We start from the raw sequence: 26,751 nt of genomic DNA on the forward strand, positions 1-26,751 counted from the left end.
CTATAACTATATAAAAAGCTTATAATAAGTAGAATACTACTAAATAAAAAGCTTTATTAAATTAAAATATAAAAATATTAAAGTAGTATTATATTATAGAGGTTAAAAGTAGTAGTAGTAATACGTTACTACCTACTAAGCCTATTACTAAAACTACCACCCGCGGCCGCAGTATATAGTTACTAAGTAAATATTAGTAGATATATATTAAATATACGATTATGCTAGTACTCTACTAAAAAATCTTATAATAATAGCGTTTTAGTGGTAGTTAAAAGCTTTATTTTTTGGTAAGCTCGCATTTTGGTGGGGTGTTGCATTGGCTGAAGTGTTGCATTGGGTGCGCACGGACAGTATACGGAACGGGAGACTCAGACTTGTTGTGCCCGGATGCTCCCGCCCCGCATGCCGCGCCGGAGCCTTCCGTCTACGTATGCAACTGCAACCAAGCCGCTTTCTGTACCCCGGATCCCCGCGCTGCACAGTAAGCATGGCTATCACTATTACCAGAATCTCTGCTTTAGCCTTGCCTAGCACTTATGAGCATCGACAGTGTAAACTACTCATCCCCTCAGAGATGGAGTGAAAGCACCCCACTACGCCCCTGACGATGGCAGTGCTTGTACAAGGAGCCGTTGGTTGTACAGCTGTGCGGACAGCTGCATCCCTAAGCAAGATATGCAGACCCTTTGTCACGGCCCGTACTATCAGCGATACCGTAGTGATGATGCTGATCACGTGCACCCATCTCCAGCTTAGGGTTAGAGTACGGAGAGTTATAGGCTTAGCCAATCAACGATCATTCCAGTAAGCCCCCTCGGTGGTACGCACGGTACACCAATGGGTCTAAGCATAGCTCCAGTAAGCCCCCGGGGGCTCACTGCATGTATACTTAGGAGCTAGGGGGGTTAGTTGAGGTTAGAGGGTTTTACTGAGAGTTTTCCTACAGAGGGGCAAAGGTCGTGGAATGGCAAACTTCTTAAAGTAGGTGGCTAGGTCCAGCCACCGAACATTTCTACTATATACTCCTTCTCCCTTGTATTCGTAGTAAGCCAATAAATTACTTTTCCGACAAAAATGTCATCTATGCGGACATGGAAGACGGCTGAGGTGCACCACTAGGCGGGTTGCCAGTGGGAGCAGTGCCATTCGGGGGTGAACCACCACCTCCAATGTTAGAATCCTCATTTTCAACACCACCCTCAGAGGTGTAGTAGACAGCCGGGCTGACATCATACGAGGCTGCAGTGTCCATTCCAAAAGCAATCCAGCCAAAGATACCCTCAGATACATCATCGCCAAGTAGGACGTATTCAACGAATGGATCAACTTCAGCAGCTTCTCCAGCTAGAATGTCATCGTCGGCGTTAGTCGTAAGCTCCTGAGTGTTGCTGGCATATGGTTCTTGTGTCTCAACTAGCGAGATGAGATCTTGATCGAAGAACAGCTGGCCAACATGGGTGATATTGCCACCAGCCAGGGTGTTGTTAGCGTTCAAGCTAGCACCGACATGGCTGAGGACATGGATATGCGTCTAAGTCTATGTAAGTGATTGATCAACAAGAAGGCATAGAATGAGCCTTACAGCACGACCAGTATAGTGTCCTGGGAACACCGTCTCAAAGGTGACAACACCATCATCATCAGATAGATTAATACCGCGGCCAAAGGTGGCGTTGAGGTTAGACTCATCCGAGGAGTTACCATTGCCGTTTGCAACGACACCAGAGTAAACACCCGTAGAGTTGCAATGCCATGCCTCAAGATAGACCTGAGGGACAGGCTTACAAGTGTTAACGTCGATGATTTGAATGTCAAGAGTGAGTGGCACTCCTGGCTCGCCATCGGTCATGTCTTGACGAATGAGCTCGCCAGAAACCCAGTAGGGGCCTTGGGTCGTCTCAGGCGAAAGAATGCAGCTATTGTTGCCTGAGAAGAGAACTGACGCGTCCGTATCAGGAGTAATACAAGTAAGATTCGACTTGTGGTCGGTGGCAAGGACCGTGTCAAGATCGCGGGCTTGGAGATAGGGCTTTGCTAAACTACAGATTAGCATCACTGCTCGTCCTTGGAAAATTATGCTAGAAACCTACCAGCGCTGATAAGCCTTTTCTCCCGCGCCTGCTCTGCTAAAGAACGGCGACGATTCTGCATGGCAATATCGTTACCCCTCGCCTTTAGCTGATCGGCACAATGAGCCAGCGAGCGCTTGTGGTTGCTTAGATAGGCATTGCGTTCTGCTGCCTCCCGTTTCATCTCGGCCTTGCTCTGGCCAGGATGAGCCGCCGCAAGGACGGAAAGGCTGAGAAGCGTAGAAGCAATAGAGATCTTCATATTTTGTTTATAGTGAAGAGTAGAATGTGTTGAACGAACAAGTCCAAAGAGAGAATGATAGAAGTCTTGGAAAGAGGGAACAGGTGGATGTACTAGGTGAGTGGTAATTATTTTCTGATGTGCTCTCAAGGCTTATATAGAAAATGTCTACAGCACAAATCTGATGCACATAGACAGCCCAACGGTAGCCAAGAACTGAAGTGGAGATGTGCGTACGTACTTCGTGTGCCGTTGCGCCTTACCATCGTAGTCAACACACACGCAACCAAGAGGCTAAGCCTCTCAAAGCAGTCTCCTAAATGACTCGGCAACCCTCTTAGTCGACTTGGCAATCGTATTACGTGGAAAGTCATTCTAGTGAGGAAGACTTCAGCATGTGTGCCATAGCTCAAAACACTTCCTATCTATTGCAGCGCTACGAGCCTTCTATGAGGGTTCTCACATGATGTAAATATGCTTTACCAATAACAATTGGAGATTCAGAGACCGAGTAATCGTCTTGTTAGGTATTCTTATCTTAGTATTTGCACAAGCATTCAGCTGAAACTGCAAATACGTACGCATCGCGAACAAGTTATTCAGTGGTACTCCTTAAAGCAAATAATAGAAAATATTTCTGTGCAGCTCTCTGGGGTTTGTTATCGTGAACGCGCGTCTGGCGGGCCCAAGCACACGCGTTTGCTAGTGCTTCAAGGCTAAGTGATTGCTTAGCGGACCTGAGTACCCTATCAAGGCTCTGGCATTACGCATACATAATCTCAGCAGTAGGGTTTCTGGGCGAACTGCCACGGCATTGGACTGCTAGTTAACTATCAGCGCAATAACATGCAAATTACAGAGGTACCTTCCAAAAGTTCTTGCTTACAGGGGTCATCTGTACTATTACTACCGAAACACTACCGAAGCTTGATCGGATCTGTCCCACCGCCCGAGGGGCTTGATCTCACTACACTTGGATCTCTCACTCTAATCGGCTCATCAAGCCCCCTGGACCAGCGTCTTGCTACGCCCGTCTGATCTAGATATCTAACACGCAACGCGACACGACGCGATAGAATATACTCGTACTAACGTGGTTTATAGTCGAGTGGCTCCCCCAATCAAGTGGCTCACCTAAGCCAGCGCGTTAACGTCAAGGATCAGCTAGTGGATCACCCTAATATGCATCGGTGTCTGAGCTTAGAGAAGTTGTAGGCTACTTGCCTAGGGTATGGGGTGTTGTGGTAAAATCTTCGACAGTTTCAGCAAGTCAGTCGTGCTGGCCATCCATGAACAGGTCAATCTCTTCACGCTTTAGTGACCTCTCTTGCCAACTAACGCAAGGCAAGTAACTCCAGATTTTCGTGTTGTCAGCGATAAAACGTTTGAGGATTTGCTCAATCGCTTGTCGATCTCAGCCTTTCGTCACCTAGCTTTGACTAAATAGAGAGAAAAAACCACCGAAATCTCACCCATTTAGCGTGCCCGACTGACCTCGAGCTCAACGAGCGACGACTTTTGAAACGTAGTTGATACAGTACAAGTGAGTTCTTGGAGCCGTGGCAATTTGGGTTGTCGCACTCCATTGCATAAAATGCTGCCGTGAAAGGCTGAGATTAAGTACTCCATTAGGCACCAGAATCACTCCATGTTTCGTCATCAGCGAGAACAACAACTTTCATCTTGGGTAATAAGGAATTGGGCATTTCCAAATAGGCATCCAAAGTACAATCCTCAGCCCGGGTATGAGGTTCTTGAGGCAGATTGCAATTATTGTAGAACAGAAAAGCATATGAGTCAGCCAACTGCTTCCCCTGGGTCTGGGTGGCCCCTTGTAATCCAACAGTGAGAATGAAGTAAATTTGCTCTTCCAGGTCGCTGAAGTTTCCGTTCTGGAGTTCGTACCTTTCTGGTAAGAGATCCTGGTAGCGATTCCACGTTTTCCACATTCGAATAGAGCTGAGCCGGACAAATTTGTAGCCATCAGTGGGCCAACCGTTGGTGGCGATTTCTTGACAAAGGTCAAGCAAGGACTCAAAATCCCAACAAGGTATGATAAGATTAATATTGGGGAAGATTGGACAGTAAGAAAAGTGGAGAAGTAGGCATGTATGTATGATGTAGAACAACCAAGTAGGTAATCAACAGACAAGACGAGACCACCGTCTGGCGCAAGAGTTGTACGAGAGTTAGAATAGAGCTGAGATCAAGAGGATTAAAAGGGTCAAATAAAGTGATAACGATGACCACGTATTTGTAATTGATAACCGAGAGATGTTAAATCTGTTTTTTTGTATGCAGCTCTTTATTTTTGCCTGTTTTGCATGAACCATGTGGGCGAGGTCCTCACATTTTTCTGTGCGTGCATGTCGCAAAAAAAAGAGCTATTGTTTTTGAAAATATGGAATGTCGCCAACTCTTATAATTTTGCGTGGGCACTTAACAATTCCTTGACTTTTTACATCTGCTTGCCGTGTGGCCTATCAGATCAACTATCGCAGAAAAGAACAGCAAACCACACCCCAACCTGCCGGAATCAGGTGTCAAAAACTAACTTTGCGGTCAAAGTAAAAATATTTGGGCGTGGGCTTCTGCGGGAACCAAGCATTTAATCACAACTGCTACAAAATCTTTTTCCAATATGGCAGGCACTCAGAGCGAACCAAGGAAAAGAAGGCTTCTCCGCAGCGGGCCGATGAAAATCCGTGGTCATGGTCTGTGCGTCAAGTAGCTTGGCCTCCGCGAAAATCCACGCGAAAAAGTTCGAGATCAGTGCTTTGCCAATTGCAACACCACCACTCACCACAATAATCGCCATGGCTCTCGTGCAGACCGATCCCGACGCGTATGTGATCAAGCCCGAGGCGGCTGCGCCTGCAATCGATACTAGCGACTGGCCGTTGCTACTCAAGAACTACAGCGACTGTATGCTGCAGCTCCCCATATAGCTACGGTTTACTCTGCTAATGCACATATAGTGCTCGTTCGCACTTCTCATTACACTCCTATCCCCAATGGATGTGCGCCGTTGTCGCGAGACCTCAAGTCGTACATTAGCTCTGGTGTCATCAACCTAGACAAGCCTTCCAACCCATCCTCGCACGAAGTCGTGTCATGGATCAAGCGCATGCTCAGGTAGGAAAATACCATAATAGCTGTCGCATGCAATTTTAGCTGACACTGTCCAAAGGGTGGAGAAGACTGGTCACAGTGGTACCCTTGACCCCAAGGTCACTGGCTGTCTCATTGTCTGCATCGACCGCGCCACCCGTCTCGTCAAGTCCCAGCAAGGAGCTGGAAAAGAGTATGTGTGCGTCATCCGCCTGCACGACAAGCTGCCTGGTGGCGAGGCGCAGTTTGCGCGCGCTCTCGAGACCCTCACTGGAGCTCTTTTCCAGCGACCTCCGCTCATTTCTGCTGTCAAGCGTCAACTCCGTATTCGAACCATCCACGAGAGCAAGCTGTACGAGTTTGACAATGAGAGGCAGCTCGGTGTATTCTGGGTGAGCTGTGAGGCCGGAACCTACATCCGTACTCTCTGTGTGCACCTGGGTCTTTTGCTCGGTGTCGGCGCCCACATGCAGGAGCTGCGCCGTGTGAGGAGTGGAGCCATGGACGAAACCAAGGACCTTGTCACTCTACACGACGTTCTTGACGCCCAATGGCTGTACGACAACAACCGCGACGAGGCCTACCTGCGCAAGGTCATCTCACCTCTCGAGAGTCTCTTGATGAGCTACAAGCGTGTTGTTGTTAAGGACAGCTCGGTTAACGCCATCTGCTATGGTGCTAAGCTCATGTTGCCCGGCCTGTTGCGATTCGAGAAGGGTATCGAGATTCACGAGGAGATTGTCCTCATGACCACCAAGGGTGAGGCCATTGCGCTCGCCTATGCGCAAATGTCGGCTGTCGAGATGTCTACTTGCGATCATGGTGTTGTTGCTAAGATTAAGCGTGTCATCATGGAGCGCGACCTCTACCCCAGGAGATGGGGCATGGGTCCAGTAGCCACTGAGAAAAAGAAGATGAAGGAGGCCGGCACCCTTGACGTAAGAACCCAATTTCTTGACTTGGAAACCTCTATGCTAACAAATGCAGAAATTCGGTCGTCCCAATGACAAGACCCCCGCCAAGTGGAACACTGAGTACAAGGACTTCAACAGGACTGATGTCGATGGCGCATCCGCACCTTTGGCTCAGACCACATCGACTTCTGACGTTCTTGCTGCTCCCCCGGTTGCACCGACTGGAGAGACTGAGGCCGAGGCCGAGGTCAACGGTGCTTCTGATGGAGAGGAGAAGAAGAGCAAGAAGAGAAAGAGCCGAGGCGATGCCGAAGAGGAGGCTGATGAGGACAAAGCTGAACGCAAGCGCAAGAAGAAGGAAGAGAAGGCTGCAAAGAAGGCTGCGAAGAAGGAAAAAAGGAAGAGCAAGGGCGGCGATGACAGCGACTCTGACTAAACGATTAATACGTAACCCATGGACGTCCGAATAGCAACGAGCGCTTTACTGCGGTTGTTTGTGCAAGCGCTGTACACGAAAATCGTATACTTGTCATAGCTACTGATACTACTACTCTATCCTTGGATACCAGCTTCCTCACTGTAGCATACGGAAAAAGGCGTTTGGGAATTTAGGCATTTAGGCGTTTGGCGCGTCGAAGCTTCTGCGACAGGGGTGGTCGACTATGTGTTCAAGTGTGAACGTTCACTGCTAGATATGTTCAATCCATTGTTTCAATTTATCATGCGCACTTTTACTGGGCTTGATCTGTGATGCTTGCGTGACTGCGCCACACCATGCACGTTGAATGTCTAACCTAATCATCGCTGTGAGGATACAGAGTGCTCGATTACGAATTGCATGCAGCATTCGCTGGTCATTCTCGAATCTCGATTAAAGTGCAGGATGCATATATCGGTAAACATTGGTTAGCTTAGTGGAATTCTATACGAATACAGCTATTGCATTCTTGAGCAATTCTCATGTACGTATATTTGTCGGATGCTCTGTTTCGACCCACTTTATATGGTTATATATATGTACCAAACCCAGTCACCAAAATTTCGAGCGAATCTGCCAGTCAAGTCCGCATGCAGGGGAGATCACAGGGATCATGTTGCAATCCTACCCATGGAGTTGGGCAGGAGCTTGGGGAAAGACCAGACGTGTCTATCTAATAAAAAGCAGTGTTCATGACGCCTCCATCTCTTTTTTACTTTTTCAATGTGCAGAGTGTTTCTTGCTGGGAAACGACAAGCAGTACTGGAATGACTGTTTTCCTTTGGATTCCACCGGCGTAGGACTCCTGATGGTGGGGCATTGGGCAAACTACACTATAAGCAGCGTGCGTGTCGTAATCCTTGAATAAACGTCATGTACATCACATGCATCATGATGCATCGTGATTCTTCAGTTTGGGATGTGCTGGTATATTACTAGTTGAGGTAAAAGCGTGGTGCGGTATGTGTAGAGGTCGACTTGGAAGGGACCGCGGTCGCGCGTTACAGGAGGTGTGGTAATTCACTGCCCAAGATATCGGCAATTATGCACGATCCGAATTATTGAGACTGCAATAAGAAATTCAAAGCACATGGTTTCTGACAATGGTGATTGTGATCGGGGTTTGGGTGAGATATGGCAGCGTGATTGAAGCTTCTCGAAGCTTCTCTTTGAGGTTCCGAGTTGCGCGACAGGGCCCGACGTCACCGCTAGCGTCGATTGCCAGGTGGAGAGACGTTCGAAGCTCTTGAGCGATAAAAGCGACGACAACCTCGTCACCACAAAGTACTCCCTACCAAGAAAATAGTCGCGCACACAAAAGATTCCTTCTTCATTACTTATTGCCGGTCAATATGGTCAAGGAGACAAAACTCTACGAAGCACTAGGTACGTTTGCTTGAGCTGCCCCTCCACAGTCATACCTTGCTCCGCAGTCAACTGGGCAGGCTGATCGAGGGCCGCGGGTAGACACGTGAGCTTTTGCTAACATCTTAATACAGGCATATCGGAATCAGCGACGCAAGACGAGATCAAGAAAGCATATCGGAAAGCGGCGCTGAAATGGCATCCCGACAAGAACAAGGACAACCCGCAAGCCTCGGAGAAGTTTAAAGGTACGTCACTCACTCACCCCACCCTATAAAGCAGTGCTAACAACACTTCCAGAATGCTCACAGGCTTACGAAATCCTCTCCGACCCCGAGAAACGTAAGACGTACGATCAATATGGCCTAGAGTTCCTACTACGCGGCGGCGTACCACCAGAGGATACCGGGGGCCCTGGAGGCAATCCATTTGCAGGCGCAGGAGGAGGCCCCGGAGGATTCCCATTCACATCATCTGGTGGCATGCCCGGCGGCACACGAACATTCCATTTCTCGACAGGCGGCGGCGGAAACGGCTTCAACTTCTCAAATGCCGACGATATCTTTGGCGAGTTCATGCGCAATAGCGCCGGCGGCGGTGGCGGTGGCGGTGGCGGCGATGACTTCGATTTTGGCGGCTTTGGCATGGGCGGAATGCCTGGCGGAATGGGTGGAATGCCTGGTATGGGTGGTATGGGTGGTATGGGCGGTATGGGCGGAGGCGCCGGTGGAAAAGGTGGTAGATTCCGAGGCGGCCGACGAGCACCAGAACCCGAAGTCACAGTAGTTGAGAAGCCACTGGCAGTCAGTTTGGAAGAGCTTTACAACGGTACCACCAAGAAGCTCAAGATCAAGCGCAAAACATATGACCAAAGCACGGGCAAGCAAAGCACTCAAGATCGGATCCTCGAAGTACCAATCAAGAAGGGCTTGAAGCCGGGAAGCAAGATCAAGTTCTCAGACGTTGGCGACCAAGTCGAGGGTGGAACACAGGATTTGCATTTCATTGTTTCTGAGGTAAGCCCCATTCGAATCTCCCGTTATCCATTTTGAGACATGCGCTAACAACTGGATTAGAAACCCCACGCAATGTTTACACGCGAAGGTGATGATATTAAGCATATCATTGAACTCGATCTCAAAGAAGCCCTCACGGGCTGGCGCCGGACTGTACAAACCATCGACGGTAAACAACTCAGTGTCGGCAGCGGCGGTCCCACCGGCCCCAACTGGACAGAAAGATACCCTAACTTGGGTATGCCCAAATCCAAGAAGCCAGCAGAGCGCGGAGACTTCATTGTTGGTGTCAAGATCAAGTTCCCCACGAGCTTGACAAGTGCACAGAAGGAGAAGTTGAAGGAAATCCTTTAGGTCAGCCGTTCATGTCGGCATTCTGATTCTCGTACATCTTTTTCCTTTTCTTAATTTTGCTTTGGGATTATACAGCTCAAATTGAGCGAGGGGCGCTGGGTGGAGTTTTCATTATCTTTTATACGTCCTGGAGGGAAAGCGCCCAGAGAAAATGCATAACTGGTGCAGAAATTGGGAGGATAAATTACGAAGTCACGCGTCTATGATAGACGAATCTATGAATTGCATTATGATACGCATCTTTTCTTCTGCTTGAATCTCTGAATAGTCAGTAGCAGGATGTGTACATTATTTTCCAACAGTGTGAGTGTTCTCGTATATTTGATTTTACTATATAAACACAAACAATACAGTGTTGCTTTTGCAGCTACGTGACATTGTTCATCAAAACGTGCCAGCGAGGGTTATGCCCGAATACGTGACGTCATATTTAGCCAAGGCTTTCCCAACCAGCCACCCCAGACTTGTTATCCAATCTTAAATTGAAACTCCCTATTGGGAAAATGCCTGGCGAAGACGTAGTGATAGTATGAAATTGCATCAATTACGGGATCTTGAAAGAGTCACTGACGTTTGAGATGCAACGAAACATGTCCAAGCGCGTGTTTACAGTGGGCTTGACATCCACCTGGCAACGACTGGAAGGTTTTGTTTGCACGAAGCGATAATGTAAACATTGGATTCTGGGTCTCCACTGGTGTCTCTGAGCCCTCGCTTAGTTACAGATTATCCCTTCATTAAATGACACCAACCGACGTTCACTGACTGCAGTTTCGCGACGTGATGGCAGCCTGGCAAACAGCTTACGGCTCCAGAAAGAAAAATCCTTGATCATCGTGATCTCCTCCCAAGGCGCTTTGATGATGAGGGTGACTGTGAGAGCAGTTCACGGAGTACTCACCTGCGGGGTTTTTAAATTGCTGCCTACGATATAACATGTGTTGTTGTTGTTGTTGTCTTCGGAGACTGCTCGGTATACGCCGTTTGCGCGGAAGTATAGTGGGAGTGAGGCACTAAGAGAAATTTCATTTGAGCTTTGCGAAATGCGTAACTAGTCCGTTTTCTTTGGTGAAGACTGGGATATCGTGTTGGTGTTGGTGACAAGAGATGAGCTAGTGTGGAGGGCAGGCGCGTCCTGCTTTTGTTTACAACACTGACTACTGGAAAAATCTCAGTGCTGGTATAATCAGCTATCCTGGTTTGATGCTCACTCAGTCACTCGCTTTTCACGCATTGTATTTTCACCATTCTGGCCCGTCAGGCAGAAGGCCCGGACGTTCCGCATTGTGAACTGATTACCACGTGGGTTGGTAGATGTGATGTATTCACACTCACAACGCAGGGGCAATTCTCACCCTCACCCGAGCTCATTTACACATGCTGCCTTATGTGGCTAGGTTGCAATGGACTCATGGGATCCTCTGGGATTTACAACATAGTTGTGAACAGATAATCTGACAAAATATCAACATTACTTCTTCTTATTCTTGCAAACCAACCATTCAACCGAGAATGAGTTCTTCACACCTTCACCAGACAGAGTAATTTGCTACCTGATACTATTCTCAAGTACATGCTAAAGTTTTCTAGGTTAGACGAGGCTGTCCTCAGCCAACTTCTCTCACAACTATGCGAGGACAAAACGATCTCTGAACACCTAATAACCACCGTTGCCTCACATACCTCATCACTGAGTGAGAAGATATCAAATGATTACCGTGACCTGAACCGGATACTGGTTCGACACGAAGGCGTCATACGGCAAAGGTGGCTCGGAAAAACTGTAGCCGAGCGAAGAGACCTTTTGATCCAGGCATGGCCGAACATGCCGGAGAAGCATCGCCCAGACTGCACAGAAACCAACGTTTGGCCCGACTACGCCAAGCTATCCGATGACCTTAAGAAATCCCGGGGTACTCATAACAAAAGGGGGCTACCTTCAGCACACAAGATATGGCCCTTCATCAACCTCGAAGATCTCACAAAACCCATTTCATTACTTGTATACCTCAACGCACGTGGTCGGAATGTTCCATTCACATTTACTCTTCTGGAAGACACCTTCAGTCCGTTGGCAGCAATGTCACTGAGTCAATGCGACCCCGGAACTCCACAATACGCGTTACGGGTCTCAAATGAAGCATCGCCTACGCTTCGCGTCGGGATACATCTTGTCGACAACACTCAAGGGCCTCTCATACGGACTGAAAGCGAGATTCATGTATGCCCCCGAAACGGCTTGTATAAATTATACATTCAGCAAAAGATCACAGCATTCCTGGTCGCGTGTACCAAGCTGATATTGCATGACATGGACCAAGATACGCTTTACTGTAGCGCTATACAGGAGGAGCCACCGTCGTCTGAACTTGAGCTGCCAAGCGACTTGGGATCCACAAGCTTTGCTGATATCTATGTGGTCGCCCCATATCGCAACCGCGGGTGCATTGACTTTCTCAAATTACGCGAGTATTTTGAGGAGTTATACATCAATGCGAAAGATCACATATCAGCACTGCGCGAGGATCCCTCGTACTTTGCCGATCAGTTCAAGGACGCTTGCGAACATAGCTCCGGAATGATACCAGACCGTTCTGGGAAGATCGACTCACAAGTGGAAAAGAAGAGTTTCCTAATATGGACTGCTGCCAGGATGATCACTGACGGTTACATCATGCTTTTCCTCTGGAGAGAGCTTTATCAGCTTGTTGACCGATTATCCAAGACGCCTTCGCAAAGTCAGAGCGGTTATTTTGCTTCCTTAATGGGCGAGCTTAGCTGCGGACTGGACCAGGTTACTGAACGCGTCTACGATATGCTTCGCTATGCAACAACATCGCCTCAAGTTCGAGAATTTTACGTTCGGGAAGGGAACGCCATCACAATGCAACCACATAAAGTGAAATCGCTTGACAAGGTTCAGCTACTTGCGTCCCTAGACTCAATTCACATGAGAGAAGGCAGCAATGGCGTCGAGGGCGTGGCGCTATACCTTCTCTTGGATGGTGTAACAACCATTATGCGGGAGAAAAGCCCGACAAGAGACTTGGTATCGCCTCGGGTCTCTGAGCTGCTATCACAAATGTCGGTCTTGCGAGAGTGCGCAATGCAAATGTGGGTGTGGCGTGGTACCCCCCAAGGATTCAGCTTTCACCAATGTCATGCGCATTCCCATGACCAATTGAAAGACTTCTATGACTGGCTAAATCAGCTGGATCATGATAATTTGCCAGTACATCTAGTCAACCCATATACAAAAAAGTTGAACTATCCTTCTAACAAAGCCTACAACCGGAGTAACGTCAAGACCATGCGCACAGCCGAAAAGAATTTGGATAAATTCTGGGATCACATCGACAACGAGTACCAGAAAAAGACAGGCGTTGGCCAGCACGAAGCAGTTTACCAATGCCTCGCCGAACACGGCGCGATGCAACGCACACCGCCGTGGGAAGATACTACAAAAGTAAAGTCAATCAAACCAGAGCCAGTGGAAACTGCATACCAGCCATTTTCAGGGAGTTCTCACGACAAGGACTTGCAAATTACCGGTGCCTTCGACAGGCTGGCAATTGGGGAAAAAACGAAGACGAAAACAAAAGGCACGCCGGACGCCGCAATGGCAAATCTTCCTCCAGTCCCTCCAGTCCCAGCCGTTGAAGAGGAAACCCCTCGAAAAGTCTTCACCCTGGACCACCGCGAACTGGGCACGATGAGAACGCTATTTCATGTTGACCACACGAACCACAGTGTTCCAAAGGTGGTCAAATGGAATGAGTTCAAGCGTGCAATGGTGCAGGTGGGATTTGCGGTTGAGAAACTCAATGGCTCGATATGGCAATTTACTCCTGGTGATACACTTCAGGCCCGGCGTCCTATTTTATTTCATGAACCGCACCCGGTCAGCGATATCCCTTACTTGATGGCAAGGCGGTTTGGAAGAAGACTGGCGAGGGTGTATGGTTGGGATGCTGATAGTTTTCAGGAGGCTTGAGTGGGAAGAGTTGGATAGGTTTGGCAAGATCTTGAGGCAGTATATGATTGGATTTCTAGGAGTTTGGGGCATTTTGGGAATTGGAACAGGATTTGGGTAATGATGAACGAACGTTATGAAAGAAGATTTTGTGGTGTGGATCGAAGAAGCACCACCTCATTTTTGGATAGAAAAGTTGGGGGGGTTTGACTTGAGTAAGTCGCGCAGTCCCGGGCTCCGTTGATTTGCTCCGTCACGTACTTGACGATAAGTTGTTACACGAAATATCAATTTACTTCATTAAACTTGCTTCCATTTGCACCAAGTCAACCCAACCTCCCAGGATACATCAAATCTATGGAAGCAACACTACTCGCATCACTCTCCAAAAAACACCTACTGGGAGCATTCAGCGCAATCGGCGATACCTTCGCCGTAGCCCCCCTCGACAACCGCCACTCAGGCGGAACATTATGCTGCAAAACCTCGACCTCAGACACCACCCCGACCTTCTTCTCCTTCTGCGCCTCCACATCCGTCTGAATCCCCAACTCGGGTGTCGCATCCCGCGAGCTCCTCTGAATAATCCTCACAATCTGGCTCAACACCCCAAACTCAATCTTCAGCTTAAAACTATACAACAGCGACTTGAACGTCGTTTGTATCATGTACAAGTTTAGGAATTCCATGGTCAGCAGCGTGGCGTCGAGGAAGACTAGGAGAAGATTCATAGCAACGAGCTGCCACATCCACTTGCGTGTCTTGCCGTCGAAAATGACGAGCATGAGCTTCCGCGTTTCACACAGGTAGACGCATGAGATGAAGATTTCTTGTAAGGTGAAAAGAACCATTTGGATCTTCTCCATGATGCTGTAGCCGCGCGTGTAGACGGTGGGGCTCTTGGTGGTGTATTGGCGCAGGTTGAGAGTTACGGTGGGGACGCAGAGGCAGATGGCGGAGAGGATTATGGTCCAAAAGATAATCCGCAGGAGGTTCGAGTTGGGCGAGATGAGATGTAACCGTGAGTAGAGGACCATGGATTGGCCGGGGACCATGAGGATCCAGCCGACGGTGAGGAGGACGTTGTAGAGGTCGGCGTTGTGGCCGACATTGTTTTGTTTCATCCATGCGCCTGGGATTGAGGAAGAAATGTTATGTTAGTCTACTTTTCGCTTTTGGAAATAATTTAGATCGAAGTGGCTTACCTGTTGCATAAGGCACGATACTAAGTGCGTTGATGATTAGACTCCAAAAGTACAGTCCAGAGTATTTTTTGAAGATACAGAAAATGAGGACGAGAAGTTCGAGCGAGTTGTACCATGCGATTGCCGTAAAGGCAGTCATTGCCCGTGGGAGCACTCGGTTAGCACCATAAATGTCGAAATTGGCTCCCGTGATGCCATTGCCGGGCGTTGTGACATTCGCCATTCTCGCTATTGTCATGGATGGCCGCGAGAAATGAGATGTGTAAAATGTCGTGTTACCATAGTGCATACCATATTTACATACTATATGTCCAACATGAGTTGGATAGGGTATCAAGCCATGAGCAAGGTAATCGTGTGTCAGCAACGAGTTTCGTTAATAATTGGATAGCTTGGGGGCCATGGGGCTTGATTGGCGGGCAGGTGACTAGTTTCCTGCAGCAAGGTAAGAAGCGAGTGTAAATCGGACTACGCGAATAGATCGCAACACTATACTTAGAAGCTTGACAAGCTATTCTCCGATAGAAAGATGCGATAAGCTTTTGCCAAGTCGCATTAGGACGACTGGTAAACAAGCGTGCGGTACGGATATGCAGGTCTTCAAAGAATGCGTCATGTACTCTGAGTTCAGCCGCCTTACTAGGAATAGCCCGAGACATAGAACTAGTTGTGGATATTTCCGTAAACAGTTAATGGATGTCAGTATGCACACAATGTTCGGAAATTGCCGTATTACAAAAATTCATTCATAAGGCTGCTATGCGATCAAGATATCAATCTATGCTAAAAGACCAAAAATAGCCGCATACGTAGTTTTAGGACAGATTCCCCGTGCATACATCGGGAAATCGAACGCTATAATGATAAAACGCCTCGCATGCTATGCCAGTGCATTGTCCAAACTGAACAAAGTCATTCGGAATTACAGATTTAGTTCTCTGCGTGACCTGTGGGGCCTTGGTCCGTGTCTGTAAGACATTGTTAGCATTAGCAACATGCACCGAGGAAGACGCTTATCTACGTAAGTACTTACAATCCATTGTAACAAAGGCACGATCTACCTCCTTCAACCCCTCAAGACAATATTGCAGGGTTTCTGCAATGTCATGACATGTCCTTAACGGAGTGTTCTCTTTCATGAGCACATCAATCTCTACACAAACGCCGTCACCAGCGTGGTAGACCTTGATGCTCTTAAACCCTTGAACAAGTGGTGCAAAGCGGTACGCCATGAACATCATCTTACGCTCTGTGCGAGTATCGGCAGCTTCTCCAGTAAGACGAGCAACATTTTCAAGACAGGTGCATGCCCAGTCGTAGATAATGTAGAGTGAAAGGCAGGCAGCACCCACAGGATCGAGCCACCAGACATTGACCTGGGCACCAATGAGGGGAAACAGAAGGGACAAGGTATTAAAGTAAACATCTGTTCGGGTTAGCCCTGGGATATCTGCAATATGGGTGAGTGAAGCTACCTGTTTTGCAATCTTGTGCAAGGGCCTGCACTTGTGTTGTCTTGACCCTGGCGCATCCAATCCAAATTGTTCCCTTGACAACAATGGTGGATACCATTGAGAAGATGGCTGCAGGTGGGAGCATAGCTACGCTGTGGTCACCGCTGGGGAGCAGCTTCTTCACTGACTCTTGAAGGATTTGGAGAAACGAAATCACCATGATGATGGAGAAGACGAGGATGCCAATGGGCTCGAAACGCTTGCGACCGATAGGGAATCTCTTCTTCAGGGCCTGCAGACGCCAGCCCACCAACCTGTTCGTAGTCCAGATGATGATTGTGCAAAGCAAGTCAAGAGCGGAGTCAACGAGAGACGCGATCAAGGATAGTGAGTTTGACCAAATGGCTGCGACGCCTTTGGCAGCGAGTAGGAGAATATTGACCAGGACATTGATCTGAGGTATTGTGAGTTTGGGGCTGGGCGACTTGCGACTTAGAACTTACGTTGATGGCCCACTTCACGTGCTTGGCTGCCTTTCGCCGTTTCTCACGCTCTTCTTCGGGTAGGAATGGCTCCAAATCTTCTCCGCTGAGACCCAAGGGCCCTCTGTCCTCAGCTACACCGTCGTGATCAGTATCCCGGGGGTTCATGCTGTCAACAATATCGTCGGCGAGTGAGGTCACGACCATGTCCACCTCAGCCCAGTCATCGATGCGTTCGTTTTGTTCTTCATAGAATTTGCGTATTTCCTTATTCTTTATGCTTTTGAGCTACAACGAGCATGTTAGCACTCGGAGTGTTCAGATGGAGCTGTCAACATACGCTTTCTTCGCTTTTCCTGTACACTTCAAGCGCATCATGGTCGATGCTATCGATCAACTTGCGCTTTAGGCCACTCGCGTGGTTGTCCCTCAACGTCTGCTCGATGGCGTCGCGAAACCGCTGCCTCGGCTTGATCTTGTTGGTAGCTCCATATCCGCTTTCCAGGTCTACACGCTGGTACTTTGTGAACTGTTCGGGATCGCCGTAACTGTTGATATTGCCCTTGGTGTTGCCGGTGCTGAGAAGTCGGTGTCTTCCTCCAACCATGACTAGATACTAATAGGGGGTTTTAGAATTTGCAAAGTAGTCCCGATTGCTGAACAACAGGAGGGGCAGAATGCAGAGGGATGCTGAGGGTGTGGTCGAGTATGGTTGAGAAAAGAAAGCAGACAAAGAGGAAGACGCGACGCGCAGTCAAATCAAGGCGGGCACACGAGGCCGGAAACTTTGGAGGGGTGGATGCATGATAGCGTGTGAGAGCGCATCATCATCAGCAGTAGCCACGCGGAAAAGGACCGTGTGCCTGCGAGAATGTACCATTCTTGGTGGAGCTTGTGCGGGCTTGCATCCAACGCGCAAGAGGAGAAGCCTCGAATGACATCATCATCCTTGGCAGGCACCAGCCGCAGCCATCTCATCGCGCTCCACCATCGACAGGCCAGGACGGGAACTGACGTCAACCCACCTCGATCCCACACACGTTTCGCATTAAACCCTACTACCCTGGCAACATCTCTTTTCATTGTCAATACTCGATCCACTGTGCCGATTATCCCATAGCCAGAAACCTGCAACCAGCCATTCGGGACACCTTCCTCCCGCCCCTCCCGCAACCCACCCATGTTTCCAGCACATGCTCTCGTCACTCATGGACTAGTACTATTATATCTACTTACCTACCAGACCCTGTGGACCGCAACCTCTCGACAACTTGTCGACTTCTTATAGACATACACATAAACTTCATGTCCCTACTACAACCACATGGCGGTATCACATGACCTCCAGCCAGCCAAGACGTGATAAGCCCACCGGTACTTTCATCGACTGCTTTACATAAGCAAGGCCACCCCACAATCGCTCTCCATATTGCCCCGAGCCCGTCGTATTAGCTGTAAAGGGAGAGGCGAGGCTCGCCAAATCACTTCCCATGCTTCCCGCAGCGCACCACATCACATGTTATAACCCGCCCATGTGTCCTTTTGTATCGTGAGCCTCCTGCACCCAAACCGCTCGCCATGGCACCCCCAACAAGTCAGCAACGCCGCAACGGCGATGGGAAAGTCTTATTTCTCTATGCCATCCTTGCTCTGATAGGCCTCTACACTATGCGCATCGTGACCTCGATGACCAATAACCCTGTTGGCTTCATGGACATGTTCGCGTCTCGCAAGCTGCCTGATGGCACCCCTCTCAAGACAGACTATACCGGCATTAACCCCATCGACACAGGCTTGGCTTTCTTAGTATCCGGATTTCTCTTCGGTCCCCTGCGATTGAACGAGGCCTACTACTGGCAGCAAATCCACTTTTTGCCTCAGCTCGCGCCCCTCATCGCAATCATGAATGTCGAGGCCTGTCGAGACGGGAATAGGGGTAAATGGCTGACATAGTAAGTTGCGCACGGGACAGGCGGTATTCAACCGCATATCGCAGGATACTACTATGCTGTTACTGACAATTCACAGCACTGCTATCTGGGCATTGTTCTATCAAAATATCGGGGGCTCTTTCGTCATCACCATTTGGTGGATGTTATTCCATTACCAAACAAGTCCCAAGTCTTACTACCAAACCGGACGCACAGTACCGCTGCCATATGTTCGGGTCATGTTGCCAGCAATCGTATTTCTGTACATCATTCCTACCGTTGCCATTTGGTATCCTGCAGACAAAAGCATCTCCGCACTACAATCCGTCTTGGCGTTCTGGCAATGGACCCCTATATTCGTCAACATCCCGCTCTGGCTCGTCTCCCTTACCAGCTCACTCAACACAACCAACCAAAAGAAAAATGCAGACGTCTTTCATTTGAGGATCATGTACGCAGCTTTGTTCTTCTTCTCGGTGGCAGTGCACTGGTATAGCATCTACGGAATCTCCGTCTCCGAGCATCCTGATGCAAATTACGCCCGCGTCTTCATCCCTAGTACCTACACCTGGAGCAAGGATATTCCTTGGGGCTTGTTGTGGGTCTTTCAATGGGATTGGATCATTATTGGTATCATGTATATCATCCCTTCTTGGGTCGCCGCGTGCGACGTCCAGCGGATGAAGAAGGGTGAAGCTTCGCTAGAAAACGTCTTTGAAAGCTTTCTTATGATCATGACGATTGCCATTGGCGGTGGCCCAGGGGCTGCCCTCTCAGCAGTTTGGTTCTGGAGAGAGGGTAATCTGGCTGCGATTGAGGATGCATCGGCAGTGAAGAAGGGGCAGTAAATGGCTAAATGGTAGAAATTTTCCATGGAAAAGGGAGCGATGAGGCTAGGGGGGGTAGTGAGAGATTCAAGATCTTAAAATCTCATCCAGAGTCATGCCATGTTACTTAGATTATACTAAAACTGCGTTCACTCTGTGACAAACACTATTTATACTCTCTCTAGAATCGGCGCAAAAACATCTCCGACATCCTCCAGTAACGGCGACCCCAGCACCTTCTCCCAATCATCTTTCAACATACCCTCCAACGCACCAACACCAATATCCACCAGCTTCTGCGTACCAGCCGCATCTGTCCATTCAACACGCGTAGGCCAGAACGCCACATGCACCGCCCAATGCACCACCATCCTCTTTAGCCACATCTCCCCCAACACCTCACCATCCTTCCTCTCAGCAACATACGCCTTCAAAAACGCCGCAAGCAAGCCTCTGCCCCCTCGAAACCGATCGAGCAAAAACGCCTCAGCTGCAAACTGCCCAACGTCCGTTGCACTAGTACCCCTGCGCACCATTTCCCAATCCACAATCGTGAGACTGGGAGGTTGAGCCTCGTTTGAACGTACGAGCACGTTTCCAGGCCAGAAGTCGCCGTGACACACGCACTCATCGTCTGTAGCGAGCAGACTACCAAAGTCCTCGTTGATGCGGTACGCGAGGTGAGTGTCGTAACCGTATTTCTCGAGGGCGAGGTGCAAGTTGTGGTAGGAATGGCGGTATACGGCGACGCCGATGGGATTGTTTTTTGAACTGCTGTCTTGGCCTTTGAGTACAAGGGAGGTTTTGGTGGAGGAGTTGTGTAGGGCTGCGAGCCAGGTTGCTAGGTGCTGGCCGATTTGGGGGATGTTGAGGTCGGGGGAGGTGTATGCGTCTTTGAGGTTGCAGGTTCCGCCGTCTTCGATTTCGAGGAGCTTGTTGTCCTTGTTGTAGTTTAGGAGTTGGACGGCGTGTGCAGTTGTATTTGGGGGGTTGGCGAAAAAGGGTTTGCTTTTGGAGGCAAGTTGAGTGAGGATGTTGGCTTCGTAGTCCATTCGTGTAGGGTCAAAAGCAAAGTTCTTGTTGCTGTGGAGGTATGGCGCGGCGTGCTTGAAGATGCTTGTGGATTCATCTTGTTTTGTGCACCGGTATACGTAGTTTGCTGTGCCGCCTGAAAGTAGCTTTACGCTGGTGTGTCCTGACTGGGCTGCAGAAAGATAGTCGCCGAGTCCCTGCTCCGTTGTGAAGTCGTATGGCGATGCCATGTTGTTGTTTATTCGAAAGAAATGTAGTTCCTCTAGGTCTGCTGGAAAAAGTGCTATCTTATTCTGAACGATATTCTTTCCTGTGGGGGAGTGACATGTGATGTCTTTATAGAATAGGGGATAAATAGTGTGAGTTGCGATTACTCTTAAACCCAGCTACAACGCTATATTGATATGCCTATCAACCTTACATACAACCCCCAGAAATGCATTCAGTATGATGAGATATGAGTCATTTGCCAAGGTGCGCCGCATTGCCAGCGTTCGTAGGTATTGAGCAGGAACCAAGGTGGGGCAGTTCATTCTAAAACAGATTAGCTCCATCTGATCTCAGAGCACGTATTCATCGTATGTATCTGCATGACTCTCTCCATGAATATGGACTAGCAATGACAAAAAGGGCAACTCCGAAATCCTGAAAATCCCATCACATTTCAACCCAAACATGCAGTTCAGTTCCTTCCCATGCAGCGAGTAAGATGCGCGCACGTATTGGGTATCCTCTTCTCGGCTGACCGGTTTATTGCATGTTACACAAGCCTCAGCCTTGTCATGAAGTGGTGCACGCCTCACTTAGAGTTCTGGCTTATAGGTAACCTCGCACAGCCTTTTGATCGCATCAACCTTATTCCACTCATTAAGGCGACCCATTTTGCAGTTTCAGTGCCACAATGGCTACCTCCAGCGATGAGCTAGCTGGAAAACTCGGCGCTATGAGTATAGCGGGAGATGAAGATCGGAAGCATGTTGATGGAAATGTCCCCTTGGTAGATAGCTACATCGATGTACCAGAGGGAGATTCCTGGGACTCTGTTCAACATGCCACTGAAGGTGTATATGGTAAGTTGAAGGATTTCATGAGCTGGTCTATATGAGTGAGAGTTTTGCCTTGAAAGACGCCAGAAGATATGAAAGAGGAAGTGTAGGTAGACTCTAGTGGATTTCTGACGATCATAGAACGTATACAGAACGCCAGCGTGGAGTGTTCCAAAATGATCGCATTTTCCGACGAGCAATCCTTCATCCAGCTTTTTCTCCGATTCTTCAAGGGAGATATCGAAAAAATCATCCAGAAGAGTTTTCACGACGCTAGAGCCAGGGCATTATCATGGAAGGTTGCAGAGAAATGCTACAAAGAAGCTATGAGCCCTTCGGGTATTCTCAACGTTGGTCGCTACTTCAACGATTCCAAGAACTCCCAATCAAGACGGCGGGTTGACTCCATTTCTGGGAACCAACATCATGTTTTTGATAACGAAGGAGAACGACAATGGATAGAATTTTGGGTCACAGTTCTGAACCTCTCAACTGGAGGACCTACACTGTTTTATCCCCGAACGAGTGAAGATATCGATCTCAGCAACCCAGACACCATTCCGCCGTACCTGTTTCGAGTTTTTGACAAGAAAAGCTCCGGAAAGAACAACAAAAAAGTTATGGCATCTTCGGGATATACTTCTCAAGTGCAATCAAGTGGTGTCAATGACTTGCTGAGCATGGAGGACTCGGAAGCAACAAAGTTACTTTATTACCATATTGGTAAAAAGAGAACTCGCACAAATGATCACCAAGACTGCTTGCTGTCTTGGACTAGCTCACTGCTTTATGCTGTCCAATATGCAACATATAGACAGCATCGCCTGGACCTCTCTTATACTGACATCGAGATATGTATGGTAAAAACTAGTCAGTTTCTGCAAGGACAATTTGTCCGGGACATTGAGCTGCTCAATAAATACTACCCTAATGCAGAGTATTTAGGCGGAAAAATACGAGGACTCTTCGACCTCCGTCTGAATCGGCAAGAATACTACAATGGCGAGTACTTCTCACAGGGAGTAGTGAACCATTCAGGTCGATCCTGCGTGGTTTCTCTGGAGCAACTGGAAGTTGCCGGGATCTTCAAATTGTATCCAGAACTGAAGGACCCTAGAGACTCTGGTGGTCGTATTCTAAATGCAAACCGAGTTTGCGATCTACGGGAAAAATGGTCCTTGCAGCGAACAACAACCAACGAGGAAATCTCATGTGCGTTTCGAATCGCACAGTGCTTCGATGGCTTTGACAAAAGGAAAATAGCTTGCATTCTGTTAGCTTTCAAGTGCCGCGGACTGTCAGGTGAGTAGCAACACCAGCTCTTATGAATTGTTCTCTAAGAAAGAACGCAATCTAACAAGCAAAGACAAAATCAAGCTTGACACCAATCGTGCTCCATCGTGGGCCGAAAAGCCAGTTGAAGTCAGTCGGTATTGGCAGGCATTGGAGATACTGAGTCATTTGGAAGAAGATCCAGGGCGTATGACGTATCTGCCAAGAGATATCTACAAGGTTACAAGGCTTATTTGACCGCAGACTTTTCCTGTATAGGTGGAGAGATTGATTTTTCATGGTAAATCAGTTCTTGAGACCCTTGTTCCCACACTGTATCATTTCTAGTATCTTATGGGGATCGTGGTTGGACTTTTAGGCCCACGTGAGGAGGATATGAACAAACAGTTCATTAGGAGACTCTTGACACCAGCGTGTAATCTGTAATCGAAAATTAAGCATAGTAGAACAGAAAATTATTATTGCGACGTCTGCTCAAAAGAAGTCCATTATGAGAATGACCTGATCTCAATTGAAAAACTTCTATATGCTGCTCCATTCTCTGTCAACACTCTCATCTCAATGCTTCCTCATCCACAACACTGCCCAACCAAACAACCTATAGACAACAACAATAACGAGCATGTAACCCACATACTTCCCCATGTCTCCCGTCTCAAACCCATATACACTCAACACCGCCTTGCCCTCAACCAAACACTGATCCTGCAGCGCACTAGGAAACATGCACTGACATCCTCCATCCACTAACCGCTCGCACTCATAGTTCCTTTTCCCAAACTCATTGACCATCATCCCCCGAAACACATACGCCTGGTAGTCAATATAATGAAAAACATACCGCCAAAACACATTCAGTGTCTCCGGCTGTACCATAAACCCATTAACACACATCCACAACCCATTCGCAAACGCCGTCGCCGCCAGCGCAACCACAAAGATCGGTATAAGCGACGACAGCAACACAACCAGCGACTCGGCCGCCAGCAAATCGAGAAACAGCCATAGCACCCACACCCAGAACCCCTCAGCCGTCGGCCGAAAGTTACCCAGCCAATAGCTTATCACACTAAACAGAATCGTAATAAGAAACAGATACGGCACTCCCACGACGAAATTCGCAATCATAAACGACGTGGGGCCATACAACCCATTCGCGCGCTCCTTGGCGTAAATGGCGAGATCCTCAAGGTATGCGGGGATGTATGCGACAGCCATAAAGGACATGAAAGCGCCGCCGAAGAAGATGGCGTTGGTGAAGGACTGGATGTTGGATTGTGTGGGGGAGAGACGCAGCCAGACTGTTCCCATCATTATGGCGAGGCCCATGTACATGGCGATGCGTAGGCCGTAGGCGACGATGTCGCGGTGGGATTTTATGAAGGAGCGGTGGATGAGGGTGAGGGGGATGAGGGTTGGATTGGCGGTTTGGTGTGTGGCGAGCATCGTAGAAAGGGGTGGGGAAGAGGGCTGAGTATGGATTTTGGAGGCCAAGGTGGTTGCGGCGGGGGAGGTGGCCCAGGATGTGTGGAGATGGGTTAGGCGTTGGGATGCGGCGGTCGTGTCGGTGGAGAAGTCGGTGTTTACGAGGTCGATGACGAATTCGGCAGGGTTGGTATATAGGGGCATCTGGTAAGGTGGAAATGTTAGCTTTCTGTTTACTTTCCAATGGATACTACTGGGGTGACGCTGTTGTACTTACTTGATACTCCAGTCCGGCAAAGTACTCTCCAACCTCCTTTACTGCGCCATTGTACACCACTTTCCCCCTGCTCAACAACATGAGTTTATCAAAGAGCTCGAATGTTGTCGTTGAGGGTTGATGGATAGAAGCAATGACAAGCACCCTGTGCTTCTTCGCAATGTTCCTTACGAAATTCATAACTTCGTAACTAGCTGCGGAGTCGAGTCCACTGGTAGGTTCGTCGAGAAACAAAATCCTTGGACTTGTGATGAGCTGGCTGGCCACGCTTACACGACGCTTTTGGCCGCCAGATACGCCTTTTCGGATCGGCGTTCCGATCAAGGTATCGGCTTGGTTCTGGAGACCAAAGGAAGATAGGAGGCTGGATATGCGGGCCTTACGTGCTGCTTTGCTTATTGAACTATCAGATTGAGCGTTAGTGAAAAAACATTAAGAGCATATGGTACTATTGACAACATACCTGGGCAGTGCAAGTTCAGCTGCAAAGTATAGCGTCTCCCTGACGGTGAGAGACCCGACAAGTGCATCTTCCTGTTCCACATAGCTACTCAATTTCCTAAAAGTAGCCAACGTCGTCGGCTCCCCATTGATCTTCAGATCTTGACGGATAGTTGCCTTTGGCATGGCCGCCCGATGAGCAAGTACATTGAGTAGTGTTGTCTTTCCTGAGCCACTAGGACCCATGAGGGCGAGCATCTCTCCCGCCTCCAGGACACCGCTAACATTGGCTAGGATATCCAGTGGTTGTTTCGAAGCGCGGTCCTTGACAGTGACAGTGACATCCTGCCAGCTAAAACTCTGTACGACATCGTTGGTAAGGTGGGCAAAGTCCGCGGTATCAGCACCCTTTTCAACATCCGGGGCTTCGCCTGTAGACGACATGACGAAAAAGGAGTAGTATTTCCTCTAGGAATATTTCAGTAACAATAAAACAAACAAAAAATGATAATATGTATGGTGAGACCAACGCAAGGAAATCTGACTAGAAAGATATTAATCCAACAAACAACCCCATCAATCCACGATATATATCCTCACTCAGCCTCACACCCTCACATTTCAGGCCCCCAAACCCCCATCCATCTCCACTCCCGCCCACGTATTTAATATCGGCGAGTAAACCCTCCACCCAAACCACCTTGCCTAAGACACACACACGCCTGAAATGACACCCTCCCTAGCGCCCCACCCCCCCAATGGACCCTTTCCTACGTCGAACCGTGTTTCCACATGGCAGATGAATTCAGGTGCTTTCCTATTTGGGAAAAAAGCGGAGGGGGCACACGTATCTACCGTTACACTGTGTTATGCCACGCTATGCCACGCGGGGCTAAGCGCCGTGGAAATGCGAGGAAGGATGGCAGCTGAAAAACAAGCGCGATGCTGCTCGTAAGCAATGGGCCAGGCGCACATGTGCGGCGTGTGTATGTGTGGGTGAGATTTGTGGATGATGGGGGGGGAGGGGGTGTAAGACGGAGGGTTTTACTTCGTGATAAGGTGGATAAGGCTGAAGTCGGCGTTTAAACTCCCAGTCACTTCGATACGGGGCGTCGTTCGCACAACGAAGTTCGATGGAGTCAACGTTACGACTACTACGTACTACAATAAGGCTGACCGAGAACCCGACGATTGTCCAAAGTCCCTGCATCGAAGAACGAAGAAACATGGGTAAAGTCCGACCGAGATGCGTCCATCGGCGCTAACCAGGCTGTATGAATAGTACGTAGAGGGAATCTCAGCCTCAGCCCTTCTCGGCGTTTTTGCGCTGGCAGCTCAAGTCCCCGGACCCCAGGCTGAAAACAAAAACGTCGGCAAGGTAAATATTCCTTCAGCAAGCAAACCAGGCCGTGCGCCGAACGAACCTCGCCGACGTTTTCATTTTGTGGCACAGCCGAAGGAGCGGCAGCATGGTTGCGGCACTGGCTAACTTGCCGGAAAAAGAATAGTTAAACGGTGTAAGACGTGCAGGCATTTAAAACGGCGACAGATCTTGGGAAAGACGCCGAGGGGAGGGGCGCAAACGAATAGGGCTGAGGAAGTACTAACGTGACGGATAAGCGAGTCGGTCAGGCAAGCGAGTCGGTCACCCCACCAACTTTGATCACCTACCACACCTTTACGTACAATGCCTCTAAGCTACGCTTCTTAGTTAATTTCTCACGAAGCAGATATTCAGCTTACCCTCTCTTCTTTAAATAGAAACTAAATCTAGAGTACCCGACGCGCTACTATAGCCTTTAATATTCTAAAAT

General features: G+C 48.7%; 11 protein-coding genes across 11 annotated transcripts; 6 read left to right on the forward strand and 5 right to left on the reverse strand.

Annotated features, from left to right (window-relative positions):
• Positions 1-1,084: 1,084 nt before the first annotated feature.
• COCMIDRAFT_9781 (uncharacterized protein) lies at positions 1,085-2,334 on the reverse strand (the record flags this gene model as incomplete). The annotated part of the gene is made up of 3 exons (XM_007694971.1): positions 1,085-1,534; positions 1,586-2,037; positions 2,094-2,334. The coding sequence occupies 3 exons, from the start codon at positions 2,332-2,334 to the stop codon at positions 1,085-1,087; spliced, it is 1,143 nt and encodes a 380-aa protein (XP_007693161.1).
• Positions 2,335-5,129: 2,795 nt separating this feature from the next.
• On the forward strand, positions 5,130-6,774 carry COCMIDRAFT_9782 (uncharacterized protein; the record flags this gene model as incomplete). Its single annotated transcript, XM_007694972.1, has 4 exons — positions 5,130-5,238; positions 5,292-5,448; positions 5,504-6,362; positions 6,412-6,774. 4 exons carry the CDS (start codon positions 5,130-5,132, stop codon positions 6,772-6,774), a joined length of 1,488 nt encoding a protein of 495 aa, XP_007693162.1.
• Positions 6,775-7,816: 1,042 nt separating this feature from the next.
• Positions 7,817-7,966, forward strand: COCMIDRAFT_109118 (uncharacterized protein; the record flags this gene model as incomplete). Its single annotated transcript, XM_007694973.1, has 1 exon — positions 7,817-7,966. A coding segment is annotated over one exon (150 nt), but the record flags the coding sequence as incomplete, so codon positions are not given.
• A 202-nt stretch (positions 7,967-8,168) lies between these two features.
• On the forward strand, positions 8,169-9,551 carry COCMIDRAFT_109139 (uncharacterized protein; the record flags this gene model as incomplete). The annotated part of the gene is made up of 4 exons (XM_007694974.1): positions 8,169-8,202; positions 8,316-8,429; positions 8,482-9,197; positions 9,258-9,551. The coding sequence occupies 4 exons, from the start codon at positions 8,169-8,171 to the stop codon at positions 9,549-9,551; spliced, it is 1,158 nt and encodes a 385-aa protein (XP_007693164.1).
• Positions 9,552-11,124: 1,573 nt separating this feature from the next.
• On the forward strand, positions 11,125-13,545 carry COCMIDRAFT_109140 (uncharacterized protein; the record flags this gene model as incomplete). Its single annotated transcript, XM_007694975.1, has 1 exon — positions 11,125-13,545. One exon carries the CDS (start codon positions 11,125-11,127, stop codon positions 13,543-13,545), a length of 2,421 nt encoding a protein of 806 aa, XP_007693165.1.
• A 305-nt stretch (positions 13,546-13,850) lies between these two features.
• On the reverse strand, positions 13,851-14,952 carry COCMIDRAFT_109138 (uncharacterized protein; the record flags this gene model as incomplete). Its single annotated transcript, XM_007694976.1, has 2 exons — positions 13,851-14,656; positions 14,751-14,952. 2 exons carry the CDS (start codon positions 14,950-14,952, stop codon positions 13,851-13,853), a joined length of 1,008 nt encoding a protein of 335 aa, XP_007693166.1.
• Positions 14,953-15,659: 707 nt separating this feature from the next.
• Positions 15,660-17,272, reverse strand: COCMIDRAFT_9786 (uncharacterized protein; the record flags this gene model as incomplete). Its single annotated transcript, XM_007694977.1, has 5 exons — positions 15,660-15,697; positions 15,763-16,155; positions 16,205-16,637; positions 16,687-16,953; positions 17,006-17,272. The coding sequence occupies 5 exons, from the start codon at positions 17,270-17,272 to the stop codon at positions 15,660-15,662; spliced, it is 1,398 nt and encodes a 465-aa protein (XP_007693167.1).
• A 971-nt stretch (positions 17,273-18,243) lies between these two features.
• COCMIDRAFT_30728 (uncharacterized protein) lies at positions 18,244-19,444 on the forward strand (the record flags this gene model as incomplete). The annotated part of the gene is made up of 2 exons (XM_007694978.1): positions 18,244-18,617; positions 18,694-19,444. The coding sequence occupies 2 exons, from the start codon at positions 18,244-18,246 to the stop codon at positions 19,442-19,444; spliced, it is 1,125 nt and encodes a 374-aa protein (XP_007693168.1).
• A 149-nt stretch (positions 19,445-19,593) lies between these two features.
• On the reverse strand, positions 19,594-20,685 carry COCMIDRAFT_109129 (uncharacterized protein; the record flags this gene model as incomplete). Its single annotated transcript, XM_007694979.1, has 1 exon — positions 19,594-20,685. The coding sequence occupies one exon, from the start codon at positions 20,683-20,685 to the stop codon at positions 19,594-19,596; it is 1,092 nt and encodes a 363-aa protein (XP_007693169.1).
• Positions 20,686-21,356: 671 nt separating this feature from the next.
• COCMIDRAFT_41342 (uncharacterized protein) lies at positions 21,357-23,031 on the forward strand (the record flags this gene model as incomplete). Its single annotated transcript, XM_007694980.1, has 3 exons — positions 21,357-21,525; positions 21,643-22,803; positions 22,868-23,031. 3 exons carry the CDS (start codon positions 21,357-21,359, stop codon positions 23,029-23,031), a joined length of 1,494 nt encoding a protein of 497 aa, XP_007693170.1.
• A 321-nt stretch (positions 23,032-23,352) lies between these two features.
• Positions 23,353-25,381, reverse strand: COCMIDRAFT_9790 (uncharacterized protein; the record flags this gene model as incomplete). The annotated part of the gene is made up of 3 exons (XM_007694981.1): positions 23,353-24,423; positions 24,497-24,899; positions 24,960-25,381. 3 exons carry the CDS (start codon positions 25,379-25,381, stop codon positions 23,353-23,355), a joined length of 1,896 nt encoding a protein of 631 aa, XP_007693171.1.
• Positions 25,382-26,751: the final 1,370 nt, after the last annotated feature.

This window comes from Bipolaris oryzae, assembly GCF_000523455.1.
Source record: "Bipolaris oryzae ATCC 44560 unplaced genomic scaffold scaffold_258, whole genome shotgun sequence".
NCBI lineage: Eukaryota > Fungi > Ascomycota > Dothideomycetes > Pleosporales > Pleosporaceae > Bipolaris > Bipolaris oryzae.